Below are 27,430 nucleotides of genomic sequence, written 5' to 3'. Positions count from 1 at the left end.
TGATAACATGAAGGCAATCGAAACAATTAATTATTCAATTAATGAACGAATATTTTGGAAAAATGCTCCCAACAATGGACGTCTGAAAAAACATACATGGGCTTCTCATTGATCACGTCTAGTTGGAGACACTTTGGAGCAGGGGAATACCGTCTCCTTTTAGCATGATCCGACCCACTTGTTTTCTTGACTTTGTTTTAGAATGAATCTCTTCTGCTCTACCCAATACAAGGTTCATGCACTCATCCAAACCAATGACACAGCCCTCTGTCTGCATGGTCATTTGTACCTTATGCCATACCTGAATCCGAGATCTGTTTTGCAAGTATCTGAAGATGAGGTTGATGGGCTGCACCATCACTTTCTAGTCCTTCTGGCTCTGGCCACCGTATGCCATGGTGGGTGCCGACAAAGACAACATACTAGCTCAGAAAATGGCCAGAACAATCTGATTTGCCTTTAAGGACCTGCTTCTCTCTCACTTCCAGTCCCTATGGTTTGGGTTGGATTACCTCCATTGTGGGGCACTAAGGTACACCTATGATGTGGCCAAGCACCTCATCCCCTGGCCACAAGGAGTAGAGTAAGAGCCCAATCATTCCAGTGAGACTCACTTCAAAAAACTGTGTGCCAAGGGCTGCTGGAGGAAACCACCCGAGAGGGACGATGCCCAGAGCCAAGCAGTTCTGAGGGAACGTAAGAAGGAGGGGAAGGGCAGAGACAGAGAAAGCTGATGGCATAGTTTGAAGCTCTGCATCCAGCCTGCTCTGGGTCTTTTTCAGGGGTGAGCCAGTATACTCTCTGTTGAAGCCACATCAGGAAGAGTTGAGCTTCTGTCGCTCATAAGGAAAGAGTCCTGAATAAGACATCTCTGTGTCTGGGCTCCATTCATCTCATTAGACACCTGAATTCCTGCCCGCTTCTCCCCAGATGTTCCTATTATTATGATGGGAACCACTGTATGCTCCTGGGGCTGGCCCACCTGACAGAACCTGCAGGCCCAGCCTCAGTAGCAGGTGCATCTCCTGGGTCCTGGCAAACCAGGCCTCAGTTCTCCAGCTGGTGCTCATACTCCCCCCTTAACTCTACCCGCCCTCCTTCTCACAGGCTGCTGCCCCAAGGAGAGACTCAGGCTTCCAGGCAGAGAGGTTAGATTCCAGGTTAGGTCTATGGCTGGCTTCTTTTAGAGGGAGTTAAGGGTGATTCCATTTGTCAAGGCCCAGAGGGCACAGCACAGATCCACGTCCCTCTGAACTAGCCACCTCTCAGGTTTGAGAACTGCCTTCTAACTTAAACAAAGCTCTTTCTTCAGAATGACTCCATAGTGTGGGCTTTTACCTTTTTTAGCACATTTCTTTTTTTTTTTTTTTAAGATTTTATTTATTCATTTGACAGACCTAAATCACAAGTAGGCAGAGAGGCAGGCAGAGAGAGAGAGGAGGAAGCAGGCTCCCCGCTGAGCAGAGAGCCCAACACAGCTCGATCCCAGGACCCTGAGATCATGACCTAAGCCGAAGGCAGAGGCTTTAACCCACTGAGCCACCCAGGTGCCCCAGCACATTTATTTCTAAAACACGGCCATAGGATCACTGAGAGAAATGAGTATAGCTAAGGGGACAAAAGTCTAGTGGTGGTGCAAACTAGACCAACAGCACTTACCATGAGGTAACTGAGCCTCTGTATTTCCTGTGAAGAGGAGTCCCCATGGCTTCATTTACTTTACTTAACATGGCTTCATTTACTTAACACACTACCCGACAGTGACATTTATCTTCTATGTATATTTACTATTTCCCCAGCTAAGAGGACAAATCTCTGGAGGGCAGAGCCATGGGTCCACAGAAGCCAGAACAGAGACATGTGAGTGTAGCCCATAGGCAGCAAATATTGACCCCTGAGGAGGATAACTAAGAGGATTCCATATCACATTTTCTAGGAAAGACATCTTTCTTTTCAGTGGTTCAGTCCCAAAGAAGACTCTATACAAGGGAAGAGAAATCAACTTTCAGGAAACAGAATCCAGTATTAACAATAAACTCCAGTTATGACCAAATTAGGGTTCCAATTATATACTGGTCACAGTAAATGCTGCAGGCCACAACTGGCTATTTATTTCTGGGCACATCTGCTTGTCTTTCCAGGAAGCCAGTCTATAGTTCTTTCTTTCTAAGAACCAATCCATGTCCCCTGCAAGTTTCTGGGATAAATGAATATAAAATTTGAAAATTTAAAGACTCAAGTTTTGATTTTTTTTTTTTTTTCCTAGTGCTAATGGGGCCATCTTACTTCATGAGAGCTATCACTGAGTCTTCCTTTTGACCCTAGAGTACTAATGGAGGTTTTTGGAGTCCATGGGTTGGAAGTCATTGACTTCCTTGCTTGAAGGTGAATCAGCAATGATTTGTGTCCATGTGTATTTCTTTCTTTATTTTTTAAAGATTGTATTTATTTATTTGACAGACAGAGATGACAAGCAGGCAGAGAGACAGGCAGAGAGAGAGGAGGAAGCAGGCTCCCTGCTGAGCAGAGAGCCTGATGCGGGGCTCGATCCCAGGACCCTGGGATCATGACCTGAGCTGAAAGCAGAGGCTTTAACCCACTGAGCCACCCAGGCGCCCCTCATTTGTATTTCTTTATGAAGAGAATGCAGGTCACCACTGTGGTTGCCTGGGGAGATCAAAGCTTGATAGGCAGGCCTTACTTGGGTGGGTCTTGGTATAATTTCTGGGTCCTAATCTGCTAGAAACGCTAGAATCCATACCCTGAACTTTCATAAAGTAGCAAATAGGCTGATAATACTACTACTTTAGGTTTGATTGATGGACTAGAGTCTCATTGAGGAGTTTTGATATTTCCTTTTTTTCCTACTATAACACTGTATCATAAATATCATGGTGAGGTTTTATGCCCCTTAAGCTTTCCTTGTTGCTTAGGCACAACTGTCAATCTGTTTCACAAATGTGAATACTGGCTGTACATGAAAGTATAAAACTTAGATTTTATATCTAAGAAAATATATAGTAAAATAGAAAACTTAAAACTCCCTCACCACCCTTCAGATCTGTTCAACAAGCAGTCTTCCTAATTAACCAAGATTACGTTAACAAAATACACAGATTTAAATGTACACCTCCTTCCAGAATCCCTTCCCAAGGTTCTTCATTTCTTTTCCCCATCCTAACTTCAGGAAAGAAACTGGAAGCTCACAAAATATATGTCTTCTGTAACATCTAAATCACCGGGCTTTATCTCATTTTCGTCTCTACTTAGGCTCGGAAATGTGCTGTCTCTGAGAATCTCTCCCCTGAGTACTGACGAAGGGAGATTAGATTGCATTTCCTGCCTTCATTCACCTTCCAATAGTGTGCAATAAAAATGCAATAGGAAGAATGAAATGGCCTGTTTTTCCAGGGGGAAAGATATTTTCATCTATTAGGTATTTCTGTTTCTTACAGCCATTTTTAAAATACATCTTGGGAGAGGGAAGTAGCCCCAACCAACATTGTTACCTCCTTACGAAGCACGTCTATGAGTACAGTGTGGCTCCACAGGGAGCAGTAAAGAACAGCTATTCCCACACCAAAGTCATGAACTTCCTGCAGATGGTTGTCCTCTTCATGGAGGAGCATCGGAGCTCTCACGACGGCTTTAGAACGTGTGAAAGTCCACAACTCCCCATGGCCCACAAGGTCCTGCGTAACCTGGCCCCAGCCAACCATTCCACACTGAGCCCCCATACTTGCCTTCTTACCAAATTCCAGCTGTCCAGCAAAACTTCTCTAAGTGCCTTCTGCTATAGTGTCCTGTGCCCACAACTATTTGCTACATCCCTTCCTTCCTTCTGTTCCCCCAAATCTGGCCAAATCCTGTTCATTTTTTGCCTCTCATCCTAAAGATCACTTCTTCAGGAAACCCTTCCCTGCCCCTCCCCTTCCTGCAAGCTCAGGTTGGGATCACTTACAACTAGCTATCTGTATTTCTCTGTACTCCTCTGAATCCATTATTATAATTATAATGGAACGTGACTTGTGATATTTTAAAAACTGTAATGGAAATTTCTCCTACTAGATCATAAACTCTCCAAGAGCAGGAACTGATGTGTCTTCTCTAGCAAGATATTAACAAGAAACCATGTCTACTGTAGGGTAGATATTTCATAAATATGTGAGGAAGGGAGAGAGAAAGGAAGAGAGATATATTACCAAAATTGTTGGTACTGTAGCAGAAGGAGATCTTCCAGCTACATAGGGATATCTGGGACTGGTTCATTATAGAGAACATTGAACCAAATCTTTTCACCACTCTAAGACTTCTAGAAAAGCCTGAGCTCATGAGCCGACGTAGCAGCTTTAGTGTGGGGAGAGCGATGCACCATGGCAGTTAGACTCGTGAGTTTTGGAGCCAGCCACTTACTCAGGTACAAAAATCCCAGCTCTGCCACTTACCACCCTTTCTGAGCAATTTCCTCACCCTTTCTGAGCCTCCACTGATTCATCCATAAAATGAGGCTAAGAATTCTGGCCCCTTTTACAGTTGTCTCAAAGGCTAGAAGTAATGACTGCCAAGCACTCATGACAAAGATTTTAGTGCTGTTATTACTGTTACCAAGAAACATTAGAAGTCGTACTAGATTCAGAAGATATTATAGCTTGCCTTTTTCCTTGCTAAAGGAATATACCCCAACCAGGCATAGTCACCAACAACTAGTTGCTTAGAAAATAAGGTGTTTTCCTGTCCAGAGATCCTGACACCTAGACTAACTGCAGAATGCATAGCTTTATTTTTCACAGGCATTTAACAATATGATTGGAAGTCCAGATACATGTACAGAATTCACAACAAGAATGATCTGAAAAATATTCACCAAGAATGATCTGAAAAATTTCAGGATCTGAAAAATATTCGCTGAGCGTGCTAAGAAACAAACTAACCCATTCACACTCACTCTATATTTCTGGACACTTTTCTCCAAAAAATAATGGCACATTCTTCCACTTGTATCTCCAAAACAAACTGGAGACTTGTACCCTTTGGTAAGACTGGTGTTAGAGGAATGCCAGAATCAACCACAAATCAATGGTTTGGGTAGCAGTCACACACCCATCATGGGTGTGCAGATGTGGCCTTGTTAACAAGCAGAGTGGGGGTTTCTGGAAACTATGGCCTGGCACAAATCAGACATCAGTTACCCAAGCTCTGCCACTCACTAGCTAAGGACAGAAGCTGGACTGCATACAAGTTAGCCTCTCTAAACATTTCCCAGGTATAAAATGCGCTGATAATACCTCTCTGTCAAAACTGCTGTGAGGTTTGGAGTGAGATAATGTACATAATCTATAATGATTATTTGAGATACCATGTAAAGAATGCCTAGCAAATACATCTATTTCATGTCATATCCTTTCCCTAATACTGTGCCTTTCACAGAGCAGGAAAGCCTTAATGAGAGAAGCAAGAGGAGCTTGTCAAACATAGACGCTATATCATTATAAGGGTCTTGTAACTTATAAAGCATTCCTAATAACAATATCAATAACAGAAATAGTGATGATCTCGCAGGATACCTGTTGCAGAAGAATTTTTTTTTTTAAGTAAGACTAACATTTAAAAGATGCCATCAAGATCTTTATCTAGCGGTCAAAGAGAACTAAGAGGACTTAGCACCAGTAAGAAGTAAGTGGGAGAGCCAGGAGTATGCATGACCTCAAAACCTTCTGTTACATTAAATCTGTCTTCATTAAACTTACTTGTTATGAGACAACCTTCCAATAAGAAAGATGGGAAGGAGACAGTGGAAGAGCTGTAACGTTACTACTGAGATGGGGAAAAAGACAAAGCTTTAAAACTTTGTTCGATCTTCTCCCTGCAGTTCTGTTTCCCTAGGCTGGGCTCCTCGGGCACAACCTCCTTCAGACAGCCTTCCTTTGTAGGATCCAAATTATACTGAACTGTGACTCTGGAGCAGTCCCTTAATCTCCTATAGCTTAGTTTCCTCACCTGGAAAATGCAAAAGATAATAAACGTACTTCAGAAAGTACTGTAGTCAACAAATGAACTAATACAAACAAAGCACCCAGAGTAGTGCCAATACATCATAAATATTCTGTAGCTTTAGGGATTTTTAATAGTAGGTATCAAGTGTCATTTTAAAATGGCACCAGGGTGAGAGGCCCTTGGTTGGTGGTCCGCAGGTCAGAAGTGAGAGGGTACAATTACAAAGAGAGCCCAGCCCAGGTGGGCAGGGGAAGACCACATTCATCATGTCCTACCTCATGTGACCTAACTTCAGCAGATGGACCATGTACTGCGATCTTACAAACGTTAATACAAATGCAGGGTCATAAAGCCAAGCCCTACCACTAGAAAGAAGTTCATGGGCTTACTTAAGAAAACTAATTTGCATGAGAAACTCCTAGCACCAAATACATACAAAATTTGTGTAGCTACCGAAAACTCACATTGGATTTAACTCAGTTATTCTCTGACTCGTCTTTTGAGGGGATTTCACAAAATGAGCTCCTCATCAGTATCAGGAGTACCCTTAGCTGAGAATACATCTTTACCATCCTGAAAGTATCCCTTTTCCTCTAATTAAAACATAAACTATATCAAAAAAGAAGTTCACCCAAACACCTCCCTATTTTTAACTGTAAGGATCTCTTTGTGAGGGCAAAATCAGGCCAGGCTTGAAAACGTTAATGGTGGATATTGGTTATTGTGACTTCTAGGTTTCAAAAGCTTAAGGGAATGAATCTTTTCGGTGGTGGCTGTAAATAAGACAGCTACTTAGGAAAGAAAAATCATTCTGCTAAGAAAAGACATTCCTTATACATTAGTTCAAATTCAAAGTAAGACTACTCATTTCCTTTGCAGAACACAGTAAATCACCAAAACGTTCTATTGATTGGTTTTTCCTTCTCTCTTTGGCTGAGCTGATTATTATACAACTACTCAGACTACATAGACTTAAACCAGTCATTATAAAGACAATGTTATCATTGAAATTTAGTATTATCACATTACATTTGGAAGTGGAAGAATCTTGGGGTGCTTAGAGGGCTCAGTCAGTAGAGCATGTGATTCTTAATCTCAGGGTCGTCAGTTCAAGCCCCATGTCGGACAAGGGGTTTTTATTTTAAGTAGTTAAAATAAAAATAAAAATGAAAACAAAAGTAATAAAATAAAATAAGTAAAATAAAATAAAGAAGTAGGAAAAGTATTGGAGTTGTGGCCATCTTTGACCCCAGGGGAAAATAGTATGTATGTGAAAGAATAAGTATGTGTATACAGCATACCTGGTAAAGGCATAATTGTGTTTGGGTGTGTGTGTGCGTACACATGTGTCAAAGCAGTACAAAATGTCAAAACATCATAGGAGCTAATTATTTAAACTTCACTATGGGAAAAAAAATTACAAAAGCTTCTAACGAAAAAAAGTGCCTGACTTTCCTCTTTTATTTTCCTGCCCATGTTCCTAGAAGGAAAGAGAAGTAAAATAGCTGAAAGGGAGGCCACAGCAGGTCAGAGAATGAAGAGCCAAGACCCACCCAGAAGAACCAAGATGCCCTTCAACGGATGAATGGATAAGGAAGATGTGGTCCATATACACTATGGAGTATTATGCCTCCATCAGAAAGGACGAATACCCAACTTTTGTAGCAACATGGACAGGACTGGAAGAGATTATGCTGAGTGAAATAAGTCAAACAGAGAAAGTCAAGTATCATATGGTTTCACTTATTGGTGGAGCATAACAAATAATATAGAGGACAAGGGTAGATGGAGAGGAGAAGGGAGTTGAGGGAAATTGGAAGGGGAGGTGAACCATGAGAGACTATGGACTCTGAAAAACAACCTGAGGGTTTTGAAGGGGCAGGGTGGGAGGGTGGGGGAACCAGGTGGTGGGTATTAGGGAGGGCACAGATTGCATGGAGCACTGGGTGTGGTGAAAAAACAATGAATACTGTTACGCTGAAAATAAATAAAAAATTTAATTAAAAAAAAAAAAAAAAAGACCCACCCAGAGAGTCCTGTGAGAGGTCAACAACCTAACCACGGTTGATAATCCAAAATACACAAAAATCCCCTCATAGTAAGTTCCACATACTTCTTCCTCCTGTTCTGGCATATCCCCAAGGAAGAAAAAAAAAGGGAGGGTGGGATGATCAGGTCGAAGAAAGTGAAAATGTCAAGCAGAAAGGAATAAATATAAGACCACTTAACAAAGCCCCATCTTCCTTGACAAGAGGCAGAGGGTGTGGGGCCTGGGAAACTGGAAAATGCAGGCTTCCCTCCACCTCCCCTTGGTCCCCTGTCTCAGACCAGATCCCCACAGAGCAGGCCAGAGAGTCACAAAAACACCAGCTGGGTCCGGAGTAAATGAATGCAATGAGGCCTTGGGGGCCAAACAGAGCGGGGAAAGGACTGAGGGGTCCCAAACTGGTTGGGTAAATGGTTTTTTTTACTTTTTTACTTGAAACCTCAGAGTTGAATTGGCACATATGCAAGGCCAGTCACAGTCACAGCTGGACCCCCTCTAGGTCCCTCAGCCCCAGCTTCTATCTAAAAGCAGAGGGAAGCAAAAAGAGGAGGGGAAAGTGCAGTCCCGCCTGCTCTCAACCAGGAGTGGGGGGTGGGGGGAAGCTGAGTCAGGGTTTCTCACCTCTAGGGAGCAGGAGGCTTGGCAACTGCTCTGTAGTGACAGAGCGCTTCTCTCCAAAATCTATTCTAATCTCAAAAGATACTTTAGGAAAACAGACTTCTAATTTGGTGTGGTGAAAATACTATTTAAAAACAACTATAGAAATGTTGAATTTTTCTGTTACGAAAAGCTATTTTACACTTCCACAAAAGAACGGGAGTCAGATACGGCTTAAGGGTCTGGATAGAATACGGTTTCTATTTTGAGAAGATATCTATTTGCCATTTTCAGAAATTGATCATTTGCCACGCACGGATCGATCTTTCGTCTGAGAAAGAAAGCGTATTTTAATTTGTTTGAAGCACAAAACTCCTCAAGAATGAAAATTTCCAAAAGAGCCCATGGATTCGAAAACTTTCCATTCTAAGGATTTCTCCAAATATTTAGCCACTCTGTCATCAGGTGTGTAAGAATCTACGAAACAGAGTCATGTGGGAGGTTTTCGTGTTTTACCGGATTTTGTTTAAGGCACGTTTACCCTTTCTCTTACTCCATTAACGCTACTTTCAGTGCCTAATGTTGCAGGAGAAAAGGAAAACGGTTTTATTCAGGAAGAATTCGAAATAACTATAAAGAATATGGGCTATTTCGGTAAACAGGCGACAGCGTGGTTCTCGGGAGTCTGGTGCTCTCAGCAGTAAATGTAAATTCAAAACTCAACTTTCCCTCTCCCCTCCCCAGAAAAAGACTTTAATAAAAAAGCTTTTTTTTTTTTTTTTCTTTTAACAGAACCAAGAAAAACCGAAGACAGAAGTAAAGGGGAAAACATGGTGCGATTACTTCCTTCCACTGTACCTTTCCTTGGAGGTTCAGCCAAATCCCTGGTCTTTCCAATCTTACTCTCCTTCCATCGCCAAGGTCAGGTCACTGGCCAGGTTCAGGCTCTCCCTAGGACTCTTGGCCTCTGCTACTAACTATGCCCTTCTGATGCTCACTTGGGCCTCTCTCTCTCTCCCCTGCTCAGGTGCCTCCAGGGTTCCCTACAGTGGCCCCGATGCCCTGCTCAGCCCCCACAGTCTGGCCACAGCTTCATCTTCACCTCTACTTCCCATACCTTCCTTCCTGAACCCCAGGCCTCAGTCCCACCACTGACTCCCACGTTTTGAATACACAGCACACTTAGCCGTCTCCGTGGCCGTGGCAGTATCCGCCCCCAGCCCGCACCCCGCCCAGCCTTGCCACCACCACCACCATCTCCCTGTGCCCAAATCCTAACCACACTCCAGTACAAGGCAGAAGCCATGGAGTGGGGGGGTAACACCCCTGAATTGCTAACATCAAACCTACTACTTACCTACATCTACATCCACAGTGTCTCCTTCCATTTGCAGTGGAAGAGGAACCCTTCTTCATTCAGGCTGAGGGACTCTGGGGCCCACTCGACTCATGCCCTGAGGTACCTCACCCCTTCATTTATCCCTCTGTTCTCCTTAAACCGCTCCCTCCTCATAGGCTACTGCCAATCAACCCACTCAGGTGAGACCCATTAAAAACCAAAAAGCTTCCAAAGATCCCATCCCAACAGGGTTCCTACTCTCCTACCACCACTTTCTTTTATCCCCTAAAGAGCCAAACTGCTTGACTTCTTTCCCTGTCTGGGGCTCCTCTTTCTCACACTCCTCAGCCCACTGCATTCTGGCTCCAATCTCATCACTCCTGATTCCATTGTTTTGTAAAATGTTTTGACACCTCTTATATCCCAGATAACATATGCCTGGCACTGGGAGTGGAGAGGAGAAATCAGACCTGAGCTCTCTGAGCCAGAAGTTCAAACTGATCATTAAATTCAGCATAGAAATATATTTTATTTGGACTATACCTTAAAAAAATAGTTTTCAAGTAATTTGCCAAAAATTCAAGAACCTGAAGATTTCACATGAAAATCCAGGTTTCTGGCTTGTTTTAAAGAATCCAGAAATTCTGGCAACAATGCTTCTTTCACTCTATGACGAGATGATAACCCACTGAAGCTGAAAAGCAGCTGCCCCTTCAATGGGACAGGAGCTCTCTGGTTCACCATGGACCCCACCAAATCCTCTCTGCTCATTTTCTTTTCTCTGACGGTCTCCGTGTGCAGTGAAGTTTGAATCCCTGTTCTAGATCGGTGCTATCCACTAGAAATAAAAATGTGAGCCGCATACATATTTTTAAATATTCTGGTAGTCATTTTTTTAGAAAATGGAAAGGAACAGGTAAAAATTAACTTTAATAATATATTCCATTTAATCCAACATATCCAAAATATTATTTTGATGTACAAGCACCATAAAAAATTAATGAGACATTTTACCTTATTTTCTCTGTGCTAAGCCTTCACAGTCCATTGTGCATCTAACACTCATAGCACATCTCAATTCAAATTTGCCATATTTCCAGCGTTCAAGAGCCAAGTGTGGCTAGTGGCTCCATCTGAGACAGCACACTCCAGATGCTTAATGATTCACTATGAAAATCATCTTGCAAGTAGAGAGAGGGAGAGAGAATTTTAAGGGGAAAGAAGAAAGCAGGCAGGACTGAGGAAAAGGGTGATGACATTAAAGAGCAGGCATGGTGAGCACTTCAATTTAGGAGGGGAAAAAAGCAGGATCACAGAGACAATGAACAGTGCTCCTCAAAAAGATCAGCTGTAGTCTAGCACTCCGGGTATGAAGACACCCTTTATAGGCAAATGCAATTAACTGGCAATGCAGATTTTCTGGAGGGAGGCTTTAGTCTTTCATAAATAGGCTTAGCATTAAACATGCGGTCACTGTGAAAAGCAATTGCCCAAAAGTCTGACCCAGAGTTCACACACTTGGCATTCAAGAGGCAACAGAGTGGACCAGGCTAGTGAGGACAGGAATCTTGGTCCAGGCTGGGATCTAGTTCACGGGGATGGGTTTGAGGAGAAGTGGCAGTGATGCAGGCAGCAAATTCTCTTGAGCTGAGATCCAAGCAGAGATCAAGACTTAGAGAATCATAAGTGAGTGAGACTATGTCAGCAAAGTGTTGGAAATCCAGATGTGGGAGTGCAACATCAGAGGTCAGGAAAAGAGATTGGGTGCCAAAAAAGGATATCCATAGTCAGAGACTGGCACCTAGAAATGCATCCCTGAGCCACAGACCTCAGAAGCAGAAATCACTCCTCCATTCTCCACATGAATACAATATGGTAGCCAGTTAGTAGGTGTCCTGTCCTCTCCTCACACCCACAGACACGAACAAGAATTAAAGTACAGGCTGAGAAAAGCCAAGCCACCAGCTAGGGGAGAGGAGAAGGTCAAATAGATCTGCCAGACTTAAAAGGACTTGGAAACAAGAAGGGAGGAACATCATTATATAACTAAAAGTGCTTTTGAAACTTTTCCAGAGAATTCTGAATAGCTCTGGCCCATCCATTCATCCCTTCATTCACTCAGCAACCACTTATTGAGTAGTCTTTCCTCTCCAATGCTGATTAGACAGGTCGATTGTACTGAGGCTTGCCAAATTCTACTCTAGCAGTGCGGGTGAAGGGAGCTCAGGCTGAAGCAAAGTAGGGTGAGCTCACTGAATAAAACCTGTGGGATTAGGAGGACATATTGATCCCAACACATCCAGAGGTCCATTTGTCTATCATGTGTTGTAATGTTTCCCAAAAGGATGAAAAATCAGGCTGGTATAAAATATCTCAAGAGACTTCACAGGAATATTGTTCTCTCAAGAAGGCAGCATACAGGGGCGCCTGGGTGGCTCAGTGGGTTAAAGCCTCTGCCTTCGGCTCAGGTCATGATCTCAGGGTCCTGGGAACAAGCCCCGCATCAGGCTCTCTGTTTAGCAGGGAGCCTGCTTCCCCCTCTCTCTCTGCCTGCCTCTCTGACTACTTGTGATCTCTCTCTCTGTCAAATAAATAAATAAAATCTTAAAAAAAAAAAGAAGAAGAAGAAGAAGAAGAAGAAGAAGAAGAAGAAGAAGGCAGCATACAGGACTTTGAAATCTCATTATATAGAAAATACGGGGTTTTTTGCATTGCTTGCATTCAGATTAATGTTAAATACAAATATTTGGAGACATGAGGAAAATTGTGGCCTGATATTCTGCTGAAAAAAAGAAATTCTCCTGTAAGAAACTGGTCCACATTGGAGGGGGAAACCATTTGCATAAAATCTTTAGTTGTTGAGGGATAGTAATCACTTTCCATAAAGTGCTTTTATAAAATTTTATAAATTGCTTTTATAAAAAGCAATGTAAGTTGGAAGAAATGGTTGACAGTGACAAAGAAAGCAAAATGGCACATAAAGTTAATCTTGCAGGGGGAAAAAAAATGTATGATTGGCGACAGTTCCAATAAGTCAAAAATCACCAATTAAAAACAGTAGAGATTATTCAGCAACAGAAAAAAATGACATGAGGAAGGATGCCTCACACCTTTCAATAATTAACTTTATAGAAAGAAAGGTTGTCTTATGTAGATATGCTTTATACCATAATTTTAAGAAAAACAAGTTTATCTAAAGCAAATTCTAGCACAATATTTACTTCATTCACATTAAAGAAACAACAACAACAAAAAAAAACCCAGTATTCAAACAATAACCCTCAGTTACCAAGAGAAGGTCTTATTTAGGACCCTTGGTTTTTTGAGGCAAGAAAATATATCATGTTTAGTAAGTTTTCCAGGGGAAAAAAAAAGAAGTCAAACCAAAAAGCTTCAGATTTCAAAAATGTCATTTCTGTTTTTCTAAAACATACAACTATATGACACTGCAAATAGCTATGAATTAACAGAAAAAAATACATGACCCTAACTTTGGAATATGCAGATTTCGTCAATGCTAACAGTATTATCTAGACATACTATTTACTCTTTGTCAATCTAGAGTTAACAAACATTTTGACAACCATCATGAGCCAAGAAACCACACTACATACTTCTGAGTTATAAAAAGATATATTATTAACCTTTAATTTTGTGAAATCATCCCTTATTTCCAAATGATGGGGCAAAAGAAAAAAAGGGAGAGTATCCTATTGTCTTTATGAATCTACCAATCTTATTTTGTTGCTCTAAGTATTTATTTCACTTTTCCAGAATAACGTGCACACACTTGCCAAAAGTAATGTAAGATTTTTTTTCATTACTCTGTGAAATTGTGATGTCCCCAGGACCGCCTTGGTTAATCTGAGGCTACTTTTTGCCACCCAAGCAAGTAAAATAATTTACATCTTAAATAAGAAGGATGAGCAAAGTTCCCTCTTCATTTTTTTTCCAGCCACCCACATACTTGAAGTGGTGGCAGTGGCAAAATTTAATATACTGTTATACTATCATATACTAGCCATTGCTAGGGTTTATTGAGCTCCCATAATATTTACTTGATAACATTTCCATATATACAAGATTCATAGCTGTACTCAAATCTTCCAGATATACAGTATAGAACATAAAAGTCATAGGAAAAATAATTCGACTCCAAAGTAAACCTGTCACTGTTTACTCTCTTCCTCTGCAATAAGCTGATGATCCCAGTATTTTTTAGAATGCTATCACACATCAAACTTCATGCCCTGTTCCAAAATGTCCTAACATCTCAACCTTCCTCTCTCACTTTAAAAAAGCTTTGAAAAAGTCATTAACATTGCCTGTAGGGCTTGTTTTTGAGAGTATTCATGTTTTGGTGATTTTAAGTCACGTTAGGAATTACATTTCTTTAAATCTGTGTCTTCCCCAAGATTAAGTTATGTTCTTTGAAGTAATATTAAAGACACACGGAAAATAGATAGCAAAAATTAACCCACATCACATTTTTAAAAACATAAGCTTTCTCTACAAGGTCAAATAATTAATGAACCAAATGGCACTTCATGTATAGACTTCATCTTAGAAAATATTTTTCTACTTTTTGTTGGAGCTTACATATGTATTTTAGGAATTTTATCCCAATGAATGAATATTCCTCTTACCATGTTTTGAAATATTTCTATCATACCCTGAATAATGTAGCCACTTTTTTTACAAAAAATTTTTTGCAATTTTAACAACATGAATTTAAAAGAAAAAAAACAATAAAAGTTTAACATTCATAAACTTCACACTTTTGTTAAGACTCTACAAAATGGGACATATTCATTCTTCACTCTTTATCTTAAAATACTGGCTTCCTGATTCCAGCAAAACATAATTTTAGTAACTCATCAAGACAGAATACATAAAATTGGCATATTTTTGATAGGCACACAAATTGAGAAAGCATCTTTCCCAACTGTGTTGCAGAAAATGAAATGCATCTGGTATGACAATATGGCCAAGCACGTGAACTAGAATCAGTGGGAAGAAATGTTGGGTTTTTTTTTTTTCTTTTTCTCAAAGCAGAACATTTTGAGTAATGTACTTGCCCCAACAACAAGGCATTATTAAGTCTGTTCAAGTGCCTTCCAGAGGTGTATTGGGCTGAAGACCACAGAGTAGCAAGAAGGGGCTGGCAGGGGCCTGGGAGGCATCATGGTTAGTTCAGTGTTAGTCACTGTAGGTCAGTGATTTCCAAATCTCTTGCCCCCAGCAGTTCAACCTGATGTCCTTGTTTCTCTTTTTTTTTTCTTTTTTTTTTTTTTTTAATTTTCTTGCTTTTGCTTTTGCTTAACACCTCCGCCCAGAGTCAGAGTTTATGCACATATGTTGTTGTGGCCTCATGCTGAGCTGGAGGGGGAAGTGGAGAGGTAGGGAGGTGTTGGAGAAGAGGGCCAATGCCAGGATCAAGCAGAGAAAAAGTGAGACATTTGCGTTATTTTTGCAATACATTTTCTTTCTTGTTTGAAAGAAAGTTCTTTTTACCTAGGCAGTCAGGAGAAGTATTTAATGTTCTTATTGTCTTTGCTTTCATGTGTACCTATCTGGCTTGGTGACCAACACAGAAATCTGCATCTGCTACACACTTCCTCCCCCAGCCCAAGTATGTTCTGAGTCCAGGGGCTGGGAGAGCAAAGAAAGACATCTGAGTGAAACACGAAGCTTTTCCAAGGATGCCACACAGCTCAGTCTACTCCTGGACACCTCAGGGAGCCCTCTTCTACTTCCAGCTTCCAACCTAATTTCTTCTACTTCCTCATCACAAGGTGAGACAGCTGGGCTCCTGGAGCTGGGCAGAGGAGCCATGAGAGGACCAAGGAATCTTGCTTCTGCACTGGCGAGAGAGTGCTGCTGAAAGCCCGATTTGTGACTCCTAACAGAAAGCTGTCCAGTTCTCAAGGAACAGATTCCAAGAGCAGCAGATGCAGGGAACCAGTAATGCTGCCTCTTCCTGGGACTGTGTGTGGCCTCAAACAAGCGCCTCAGGGCTACTGTGCTGTCTACACCCTACCTTTCACGTATTCTTTGAAAGGTATTTTAGCTTTGTTATTCCTTTTATGTCTTCATTGAAATTCTGGCTCCTCATAAGGAAAAGCTTCTTTAGAACGTTAGATGGTATGATTAATAATGTCACTCGTAAATGTGATGTCATAGTTAGGAAATAATGTATCACAGAGAAAAGAACAAAGCAATAGAGCTAATACATCATGAAACTGATTCTAGGGAGGGGGGAACCCCCCAGAATGTATGTAAACTTGCAAGCCTTAATCATAGGACTGAAGTCATCTCAGAAACACAACAAGCTCTAAAAGTTGTCAAAAGCAGTTATGGTAACGTAAAAAGACTCTGGAGAATTTTAGTACAAAGCCTCCGTCATTTACTAACCATGTGACCCTAGAAAGGTTACTTAATGTCTTTGAGCATCAGTTTCCTAATCCATAAAATGGCAACAAGAACTTCTGTCCTGTAGGGCTGCTGGAATGATCAAATCCAGCAAGGCTGTAAAGCATATGATGAGAGCACACATAATGTTAGTCTAGTATGCTCTCCAAATACAGGCTGAGGTCTTTGGTATACAAAATTCATAATTACATGGCAGTATTTCTTAAAGATTGAGTGTCAGAAAACTTTCTGGTAATAACTAACTTAAAGATTAATTCAGAATTTTCTGCGTTTGCTTTGAGAATCTTGGTCCAATAAACTGCAAACAATTTTGGGGGGTAAATAAAATATCAACCTTCACAGTAATTTAATCATTTGTTGTAGTATTCTTGATCATAGAAGTTAATAAAAACAAATATAAGCAGTACTCCAACTCTAAAGTTCTTATACCTTAGGTTTAGGTACACATCCAAAAGTAAATTCTATTAAAATATGTAGCATTCATCTACACTGAATTTAAAACACCCCTTTAAAACCACTTTTTCTTTACTTTTGAAACCAGAAACAGGACTTCTACTCAATTATCTTTCAAGATAAAAGAAAACATAGAGTTATCTAGACTCTTCTTCAGTGTCATCTCTACCTACTCTTCTGAGAAAGAACTTTTTCTAGAACATCAGTAACATCAGGTTACCCACCTGTATTATGGCTTGTTTTCTGAAACTGTACTAATTAGCTAACAAACTATAAAAATTTTCAATTGATAGTCCATCCATTCTTGCACCTTGCTGTTCAAAACATAGCCTTATGGTTTTGTAGCTCAACTTTTAATCTAACTAAAAATTAACCTTTAAATCAATTAAAGATTAATTAATCAGAGTCAAATAATGAGAATTTACATAAGCTAAGATGTATTGGAGGAAAAGAGTTCTTTAGGTCACTGATAGACTAGAACTTTCAAAATGCCTGCTAGCATTAACACAATTTGTAAGTATTAACAAAAGGAGCGCATCTCCTCTCCAAAACCGAGGAGTAAGATCAGCTGCTCAGTGAACCCCTTAAGAATCCTACAAGTTCATTTTTACTTGACTCTTGCCGGACCAAACTTAACTCTTGCCTGAACGCAGAGGCAACATGATGTACATCAAGCGGCATCGTTAAAACGTAACCGCTTCCGATGAGGACTATTAAAACTTAGAAAAGGCCATAGGAATGAGTCTAACTTGGCTGAGACGCTCACGCTGTCCACTTGTTGGGCAGCGATCTACTTGCAGCTGGGACTTTGAAGAAGGGAGTGCGAGAAAACAAGCAGACTTCTGCCTTAAGCGTTTCTCCAATAAATGGCCTCACCTTTGCCAATGATTCACCTCCGGGCTTTACAGTTCCTTCCCGCAAGCCATTGATTTCCAATGATGGCCCCTCCGCCCCCTCATACATGGCTGCACTTTTTTTTTTTTTTTTTTTTTTTTTTTTAGTTGCTGCATTTGTTTTTCTTTAGAGAAGGTGAGACTTAGCTCTTCTCGGAGACCTCCAAAAACAGTATCCATTTCATGTCTAACTTTATAACTCTCCCATTTGGCTACTATAAATACTTCCACTTTCATTGGCAACGCATAAAGCTACCCCAACAGCTTCTGGCGGTACGCGTTATTTCTACCAAAAGTAACTTCAGGGTGCAAGTCAGAGCTGTATCTTTACCGAGCAGGATCGGACTGTTTGCTTTTCGCTATTTGATTTACTTGGTAGCACCTCCACTCCCCGGCGTGTCCCGGGGTAGCGACAGCCCGAGGCCGGGGGCGTGTCCCGCGCACCTAGGCTCCCGCCGCGCGCACAGGTCGCTCACCTGGCTGCTGCCGAGCTCCTCGCCCTTCTCCGGGGTCCGAGGCTGCACGGGGCTCTGAGCTGGCTCTGCGGGAGGCGGCGGCGGTTCCAGCAGCTGCTCCAGGCAGGCAGTGCCCGGCAGGGAAGAACTCTTCTGATGGCACAAGTGCGCCTCGGGGCCCCGACGCCGTGCACCCTCATCTCGGGCGCGGTCCCCCCTCGCGGGCGGCTGGGGCGAGGAGGACAGGGAGGATGAGGCGGAGGACGAAGAGGGAGCCGAGTCCGGGGAGCGTCCGCCAGGAGGCGTCCCTCCCGCTGCTCCGGCGGTCGTCGTGGGCCCCTTTCCCGTGGGGAGCAAATGCTCACGAATCCGGCGGCGCAGGGTGGACCCCTGCTCGGTTCTGCCGGCGCCGCCGGGCTCGAGAGGCTCCGGCGAGGAGCAGCACAGGTTGGGCTGGGAGGAGGAGAAGACGCGGTCCAGCACTTGCTTGCGCTTCTTGAAGCCGCTCCACCTGCTGCCCGCGCCACCCACGCCGGCCAGCGCGTCCCGCCTGCCCCTCGGGAGTGGCGGGGAGGGCGATGGGGTGTCCGCAGTGCGGCGCTCTGGGCCCCCTGCGCGCGCGCCCCCGCCGCCCTTGCTCTTGCCCACCCCCAGCTGCAGGTTCTTCCAGAGCCGGGCCTGGAAAGAGGAGGACGCCGCCGCGGGCTCGGGCGACCCCGCCGCGGCTGCCCGGGGCTCCATCCTCCACCCCCTGCTCCTCCTCTCCACTCCTCCTCCTCCTCCACCTCCTCCTCCTTCTTCTTCTTCTCCTCCGCCCTCTCCCGCTGCACCTCCTCCCGGAGCCCCGCGGTGGCGGCGGCGGCGGCGGGCGCAGCAGCAGAAGCCGGGAGTGCCCGGCGGCTTCAGGACAGCGCGGGGGAAAGCCGCCGCCGCCGCCGCCGCCGCCGCCGCCTCCAAGGCTCTTCGGCCGCCGGACTCCGGCGCTGCCTCTTCCTCCCGCACCTGCCGAGGTGGGCTGGCGCTGCCACCGAATCCTGGCCGCCGCGCCTGCAAAGTTTCTAGCTCCGAGCTCCGCAGCTCCAGTCCCCTGGAGTCCCCCAGGCCGCGCCCTGGCTCCCTCTCCTCGCGGGCTTTGGGCTAGAGAAGCTACGGGCGCCGGAGCGTGCGCGTCCAGCTGCGCCAGGGGCCGCACCCTGCGCCCTCAGGGCAGCACCTGTCAGCGGCGGGGGCGGCTGCCTCCCAACTGGGCGCGCGCGCGACTCACACAACAGGGCGGATCGGGCTGAAGACAAGCGCGACCAGCAGCCCCGCGGGAGCACCCCGGGACCATCCTCCAGCTCCTGGGTGGGAGGGTGGGCAGGCGAGAGCCGGGTGGAGATGGGTAGGGACCAGAGCCAGGTTGCTCCCCAGGATCTGGCCACAGCTCCTCACGTAGCTCTCTTTGGGCCGACGGCTGGACGCGCGCGCCGGCTCGTGTCTGGGTCCAATGAAGTGAGCCAGAGAGAAGATTATGCGCCTTGGGTGGGTCCTGTAGGGCACACAGCGTCCATATCGAGAGAGGCGAACCTGACCGAATTCTGGGACTGGACAGTGCTGCTCTCGCCGCGTTGTGTGCCCTGAACCCGACAGGAGACTTTGATTTCTTCTGACTTGACTTCATCCCACCCACCCTCCTTGCTCTTTATCTGCGTGTACAGCGGTAGTTCCTTTCGTGATCCAGGTCGAGAGGTTTCCGGAGTCTGACGGTAAATGAGGCAGTCTAAAGTTGCAGGGAGTTTACGGTGGACGAAGATGTGGAGGATGTCCACTGACTCTCACACCGTTCCCAATGCAGAGAATCTTGTTTGCTTTCAAGTGCATTTACTTCCTTTGCTTTGTTGCAAGGCAAATGGAAAAGGGTCTGTTTAGCTCGCTCAGACCTGCTTCTCCCTAAATCTATGGATCCAAGGGTCTTCTGATTCTAAGAGTGCTTCTTGAAAAGCAGATGACACCGTGTCCTTTCCCTCCTCCACTGCCCTCCACACCATAAATGTGGAAAATTGGAAGAGTTCGCTGGGGGCACCATACTGATTCCAGTCCCCTCCAACTAGCAGTCTGCCCTTGAGGTCATACCATCCTGGCTTTTTAGTCTTTTTTTTTTTCTTTTTACCTTTATAACAAATACTTTAATATTTATTGAGTACTTACTATGTGCCAGAGTATGAGACTGTGAGGAAGAAGCTGTGGACAAGGCAGATGGGGCCCCACACTCATGGAGCCCAATCTTCCAGTCAGAGAGTCAAACAGTAAACAGAATTTTGAAAAGGAAAACAAACTCCCATGGAGCAAATAAAACAGGGTACTATAACAGAGTGGCTATGGAGGTAGGGTTGCCAGATAAATTGCAGGACATCCAGTTAAATTTAAATTGTAGACACTAAACAAACAAATTGCAGATACTTTTGAGTATAGGTTTGTCCAGGACATTGTAAATGACACACTAAAATACCATTTGTTGCTTATCTGATATTCACGTTTAACTCGGTTTTGTATTTTTTTTTTTAAAGGATTTTATTTGTTTGGCAGAGAGAGATCACAAGTAGGCGGAGAAAGGCAGAGAGAGAGGGGGAAGCAGGCTCCCCGCCGAGCAGAGAGCCCAATGTGGGGCTCGATCCCAGGACCCTGAGATCATGACCTGAGTTGAAGGCAGAGGCTTAACCCACTGAGCCACCCAGACGCCCCGGTTTTGTATTTTTTATTTGCTAAATGTGACAACCCCAAAGGGTTTTCGGTTGCCGTTTTTTCTTAAACCAAAAGTCTATTGAGAAACTAAAATTGAAAGTGAGATGTAATGAGGGCAAAGAGATAGTCACTGAAAGACCTGATTACAGCGTATCAGGCAGAAGGCATAGCAGGCACAAGGGCCCCTCGTCAGGAAGCAGCTCGGTTAGGCATGTTCAAGCACACATGGAGACCAGGCCATATAGCATGGAGCAGGGTGAAGGAGTTGTTGAGCAATGGAGGGGAAAAAATGGACAGGGTCCTCGTGGGGTGGGTCCCATAGACACAGTAAGAGTTTGAGGTTCCTGTAAGTGAAATGGGGAGCCATTAGAGAGTTTTTAAACATGAGAGGAATATGTGATTATCTATTACCTACCTGCCCCATAGAGCTGTTTTAGGAATTAAGAGAAAAAGGACAGGTCAGTGCCTGAGGCTTTTCCACACAAGATAATCCAGCTGAAAGTACCATGGCCATAGAAAATTATCTCAGTACAGAACCACTGTCATTGTTTAAAAAGAACTGCAAAATACAGGTCTTTTTTTTTTTTTAATAGCACAGGAACATTATTTGGTTACTTATATTTCTAAGGCATGGTACAAAAAAAAAGCATAGGGAAAACAAGAAACATAGAATTACTGTAAAGAATTAAGAAGACTGGGGGCACCTGGGTGGCTCAGTGGATTAAGCCGCTGCCTTTGGCTCAGGTCATGATCTCAGGGTCCTGGGATCAAGCCCCACATCTGCCTCAGCATCCCTGCTGAGCAGAGAGCCTGCTTCCCCCTCTCTCTCTGCCTGACTCTCTGCCTACTTGTGATCTCTTTCTCTGTCAAGTAAATAAATAAAATCTTTAAAAAAAAAAAAAAGAACTAAGAAGACTGACCACCACTTCTTATCAAAACTCTTTATAAATATGTTTTATATTTACATAAATATATTTATTTATATATAAATAAATTTATTTATTTATATTTTGTTATAACAAAATATATATTTGTTTTATATTTTGTTACATTTATGTAACATATAAATGTTATATTTTGTTATATTTATATATATTGTTATATATATATATTTGTTATATTTATATAACATGGATCTGTGGACCCATGGAGATAATGCCATACAATTCAGCCCTATATTCATATAGTCTTTTAATGATGCATTTAATTGACTTTTGTAGTTTAATATTTTCATTTTTAGTCCTCCACCTAATTTTGCCTAGAAAAATATTAACTCTGAGATTATGGGTTCTAGGTTCTATGATCCGTCCCAAATAACACTCATCCATCAAGGTGAATTCACTTACACAACTTGAATATGTGTGTCTATGTAATTTGCGTATGTAACTTTTCCTAAATATCTAAAGTGGTTTATAAAATGAGAGGCTGTCCTACAAGTTTTGCATTATATAAAGTTGCACATGATATGTCCAATATCTTATTATAGTTAAGAGGAGATACTTATAAAAACAACAACACAAGGGAAAAGGGAATGGTACAAATTGATCACTGAGAAGTGAAGAATCACTTCTGGCCTGACTGATCAAGGAAGATTTCTTGCTGGAGGCATCATCTGAGCTAAGATCTATGGCAGGCGACAGAGTATACCAAGAAGATAGATTGCCACCCACCAGGGAAAGCAAAATTCATGGCACATAGCTGTTCTTTTTGTTATAATTTACTAACCATCTTAAATATTGATAGAGCATCTGTTGCTTGGATTAATAGGAAATGATTAGATGCATCACACACACATACAGGAGGTTGGGAAGGGGATGGGTAAGGAAATAATTCAGCGCAAACCCAAAGGAAGTGAGGGAATGAACCAAGCAGTGAATTTGAAGGAAAATTTTTCCAGGAAGAGGGAACATTAAATGTAAAGAGGCTCAGGCAGGAACTTGCTCAGACTGAGATATGGCAAAGATGACAAAGTAGCCAGAACAGAGAAAGCAAGAGGAGAAGGCGAGGGAAAGAAATTGCAGAGATGGCTGAGGGCGAGGTCCTGTAGGATTCTGTGGGCCACAGTGAGGATTTTGGATTAGTGTGGATGGGAAGCCACTAGAGGGCTTTGAGGAGAGTTTTCTTATCTAATTTGCATTTCAAAAGATTCACTCTGGTCTTTTTGTTGACAATAGAGTGGAGAAAAGGAATGGGTGAAAACAGTTTACTTTTTTTTTTTTTACGATTTTATTTATTTATTTGACAGAAAGAGTACAAGCAGGGGAATGTGGCAGACGGAGGGAGAAGCAGGCCCCGGCTGAGCAGAGAGCCCAACATGGGGCTCAGTCCCAGGACGGGGATCATGACCTGAGCCAAAGGCAGACGCTTAACTGACTGAGCCAACAGGTGCCCCAGAAACTAGAAAGGAGCTGTCACTCACTATAATACCCTAGGGATGAGGTTGGCTTTGAGCTTTAGCTGAGGAGCCATGAGAGTGGTTAAATTCTCGATACACCGTGTTTGGAGGATAGAAGCAACAGGACTAGCCATAGTCTAGATACTCGAGTACTCGAACGTTGTGCTAAATGCTTTGTACCATTTACTATCTGTAATTCTCACAGCAACCTACTTTATAAATGCAGGAACCAAGTGTGAGGCACGTGACATGATCTTGCAAGGTCCCTGGGGCTCGATCTCAGGACCCTGGGATCACGACCTGAGCCGAAGGCAGGGGCTTAACCACTGAGCCACCCACGCGCCCCAGGTCTAGGGATTCTGAAACCAGTTTTAAAATGGAAGCATATAGAAAATAAAATAATTGAAAGAGGCTTCAAAAAGATGCCCAGATCCATGTCCTTGCCTTGGATGAACAGCAAGACTATCTTGGACAGAACCACAACTTCCACTTGATGAGATCAAGGACATAAATGCAAGCATAAAAACAATATTTGGGAGACGAATTGAGTTAAAGGCCAACTGAATGGCACTTAGGGAGTCCTCTTGTCAGTGGAGTTCTGGCTGCTGTCCCAGCCAGCTCCCAGCCTGGAGCCAGATGTCTTCAAGCCCTCATTTCCTCTGTCGGTCTCTAAAATGGGGATAAGAATGTCTACTGGCCTGGCCCACCTCTCAAGGATCCAGTGAAAATCTAATGTAGGCAGTGTTTGTGATGAGTAAAGCCTGTCTACAAGAGAGACTTTATCATCACTTTGTAATCAAAAATAAGAAAAACTGCGGGACTGACTTGTCCCAACTTACACGGAAAAATCCTGCCTGTGTGGAGAGAAGCATGGTGAACCTTTTCAAAGCAAGAACCCAGTCATTACAGTTCCACATGTTGAGACAGCTGCTGACTATACAGTCAGCTCAACAGAAAAAAAACCCTGCTCAGGTGTAAAGTAGTTTTGGCCTTTTTCTTCCCTGCAAGTTTTCTCGACAGTTCTCAGATGCAGTTAATGTTTAAGTAACTTCAGAGAAGCTATTTCCGTTAACTTTGTTTAACCTAAGCCACCCCCTATTTTCTTCTCAACCAGAGTGTTAAAAATTCGAGCGTCCTAGACCAAGACATGCTCTGGAATGTCTATGTGGGAAGGTCATAGGACTGTCACGTAGTTTGAATGGGGGAGGAGGGAGATTGAAGCTGCCTTTGCATAATTTTTTTTTTTAAATCAATTGTCCTTGTAAAAGAAGAGAAGAGGAGTTCAGTGGAGATTTGGGGCGAGAAAAGCCTTCCGCAGCCCACCTCTCAATGCTAGTCTACATTGCACAAAGTCAGAAGATGTGGGCATCTGCCTGGTGATGCTCTTAAGTTCTCTGTAATCATAGGCAGCCCATAGAACCTCAGTTTTTCACTAGTAAAATGAAGAAATAGAACTAGTTTCCCACCAAGTCCCTTTCGGGTTAAAAAATATGTAAGCTTCTGAAACAATTCTGCCATGTGGGATATAACCTGTCTGCACATTCCTGGTCTGATGTCCTACTTTCACTAGTATATGCAAAGGCAGGTATTACTGGATGGGCATATAAATAACCCTCTTTGAATATATACCAAAGCACAGAAGCTCCCAGGGCCCTTCTACCCCTCAAGCCTCAGCTCTTCAAAGCGGGTATCTGATCTCTCTACTACAGCTTCCCCACGTGCCTGGAAGAGTCCGAAACCAGTGACTTCCAGGAGATGATGTACAGATATTTTGATCTCCCTCAGAGAGGGGGTCAAGTAGGATAATTCGAAGGGGGGATTCTATCTTCTTCCTAGTTCGGGTACCCTTGGTGCCATTTGGGTTGACAACACACCCTTTCTGAACTTCCTTCCCGTCCTGTCTCACACACCTCCTCCCCTAACACTGCGCCCTGCACTTCACAAATAGACTGTTCGTATTTGAGTCTTTGTGGCTAAGTTGGCTTGTGGGGGAACTCGAACTAAAACACATGCAATAGACATTTCAGTCTTTAGCTAAGTGAGGTCCCTGATTTGACCATTCAGTGAGAACAAAAGTAATGTTCTCCAGCAAGCTTCCTTTGGGCCATACAGTTCTCTTACAGAAGACTATGAAGACAGGGCGCCTGGGTGGCTCAGTGGGTTAAGCCGCTGCCTTCGGCTCAGGTCATGATCCCAGGGTCCTGGGATCGAGTCCCGCATCAGGCTCTCTGCTCAGCAGGGAGTCTGCTTCCCTCTCTCTCTCTCTGCCTGCCTCTCTGTCTACTGTGATCTCTCTCTGTCAAATAAAAAAAAAAAATAAAGAAGACTATGAAGACAAAATTTATCCTCCAGCCTATGATCTATCCCCTAAAACTGAGACCCCTTGAGAACCAGAGTTTTCATCTATGATTTACCTCCTAGAGTAGACAATTGGGTGGACTTCTCGGCATCCATTATACCCTAGAAGATTGGTCACAACTGATCATGGTCATTTCATCCCTTTTGTGTGATCTGTAACCAATCCTGGAAGCTCTAAGTGTATATTCCTTGGGACTGGATTCCACTATGAGTAACACATAAACCTTCAACATGTTCAAGAAGTCTGCCTTAACTGAAGAGAACAAACTGATGTCACCAGAAGGGAGGCGGGTGGGGGATGGGTTAAATAGGTGACAGGGATTAAGGAGGGCACTTGGATGAGTACCTGCTCATCACCTGTTGTATGGATGTGTTAAATCACTAAATTCTACACCCCAAAGCTAATAATACAGCCCGTATGTTAAAAGCTTAAAAGGAAAAAAAAATGTTCAAGTCGGAAGGCTGTCACTCAGATTGAGCAGGACACTCCTCTCTTGTTGTTCCACCACATAGGCCTACCATCCTCAAAGTCACTCATGCTTCGCCATCATCACTGGAGATCCAGTCATTACATTCACCTTCCAGCAAACAGGACAAAAGGGTAAAGAAGAGTCTGCCCCCACCTTTAAATTCCTTCCCACTCTTCTTACACCCTGGGCTTAGAAATCAGGTACATGGCCATGTCCAGGTTTATGTAATATAAAATCTTTGATCATGTGTCCATCTAAGAAATCTGGGGTTTCATTATTGAGGAAGAAGGGGCAGGTGGATATTGGGGGACAACAAGAAGACTCTGACACAGAGAAGTAGTCATTTGAGGGGTTCCCTCACTCATAAAAAAAGGGCACAAAATAAATGATCTCCTTTTTTTATCCACATATTTCAGTGTTTGGTGTGATGTCTGGAACTGCTACCTCATCCCCTTCTGAATCTGAGGATGAAGTGAACACCAGTGTTGGCAGAGGAGAGAGAACCAACCTCAGTTCTGGACATCATCTTGTTACACAACCAGTCCATCCTTGAGACCTTCCTTAACTCTGCTCCTCTCCTTATGTAGTTATCTACCTATTAATTATTAAGTACGAATTTAATTTATCTAGATGTTTAGCCAGTTTTAGCCGAGTTTTAGTTTTTTTATTGCTCTCATAACAAATGTAACTGTTTAAAACAAATATTCATGTATTGTCTCACAGTGTCTGTGGGAACCTGGCTCTGTGGTTCTTCTGCTTCAGGTCTTACAAAACTGAAATCAGAGTGTTGGCAGGCCTGTGCTCCTTTCCAAAGACTCTGGAAAAGAATTTGTTTCTAAGCTCATTCAGATGGTTGGCCAAATTAAGTTCTGTGCCCTTGTAGAACTGAGATCCCTGTTTCCTTGCCGGTTGTCCGCAGGAGCAACAGTGAGGAGTCATACTTAGATTCTAAAGACTGCCTGTGTTCCTCAGCCCTCTTCCTCATCTTCAAAGCCAACAATGGCAGACTAGGTCCTTCTCACATTTGAGACCTCAACCACCTCCCCTTCTGCCTCATCTCTCTTACTGACTCTTCAGTTGGCTTCTAGTTTCAAGAGCTCACGTGATCACACCGGAAAACTTAATTACACCTACAGAACCCCTTCACACCTATAACTCTGCTAGCAACTGTTTGAATAACTGGAGACCAGGAATCTTCGGGAGGACATCTAGTTGCCGCAAGTTTTCTAGAACCCAATGTGTTGTGCGTGGCACACCTTCCTTGTAGACCAGAAGA

General features: G+C 43.4%; 1 protein-coding gene and 1 pseudogene across 2 annotated transcripts in view; both read right to left on the bottom strand.

The window, feature by feature from the left end:
* The window catches only part of MCTP1 (multiple C2 and transmembrane domain containing 1), a gene marked incomplete at its 5' end in the record, with an annotated part of 508,994 nt that extends 490,043 nt beyond the window's left edge, over window positions 1-18,951 (bottom strand). Inside the window, one exon of the mRNA XM_080804324.1 lies at window positions 18,232-18,951. Coding sequence (XP_080660450.1) covers window positions 18,232-18,951 — 720 coding nt within the window. The remainder of the gene's footprint in view (window positions 1-18,231) is intronic.
* Window positions 119-397, bottom strand: LOC308343516 (small nuclear ribonucleoprotein E-like; annotated as a pseudogene). The gene has a single exon. The product of its transcript is annotated as a small nuclear ribonucleoprotein E-like (transcript).
* Window positions 18,952-27,430: the final 8,479 nt, after the last annotated feature.

Source organism: Martes martes (assembly GCF_963455335.1).
Source record: "Martes martes genome assembly, chromosome: 5".
Classification (NCBI taxonomy): domain Eukaryota; kingdom Metazoa; phylum Chordata; class Mammalia; order Carnivora; family Mustelidae; genus Martes; species Martes martes.
This window is presented reverse-complemented; position numbering and strand designations above follow the sequence as displayed.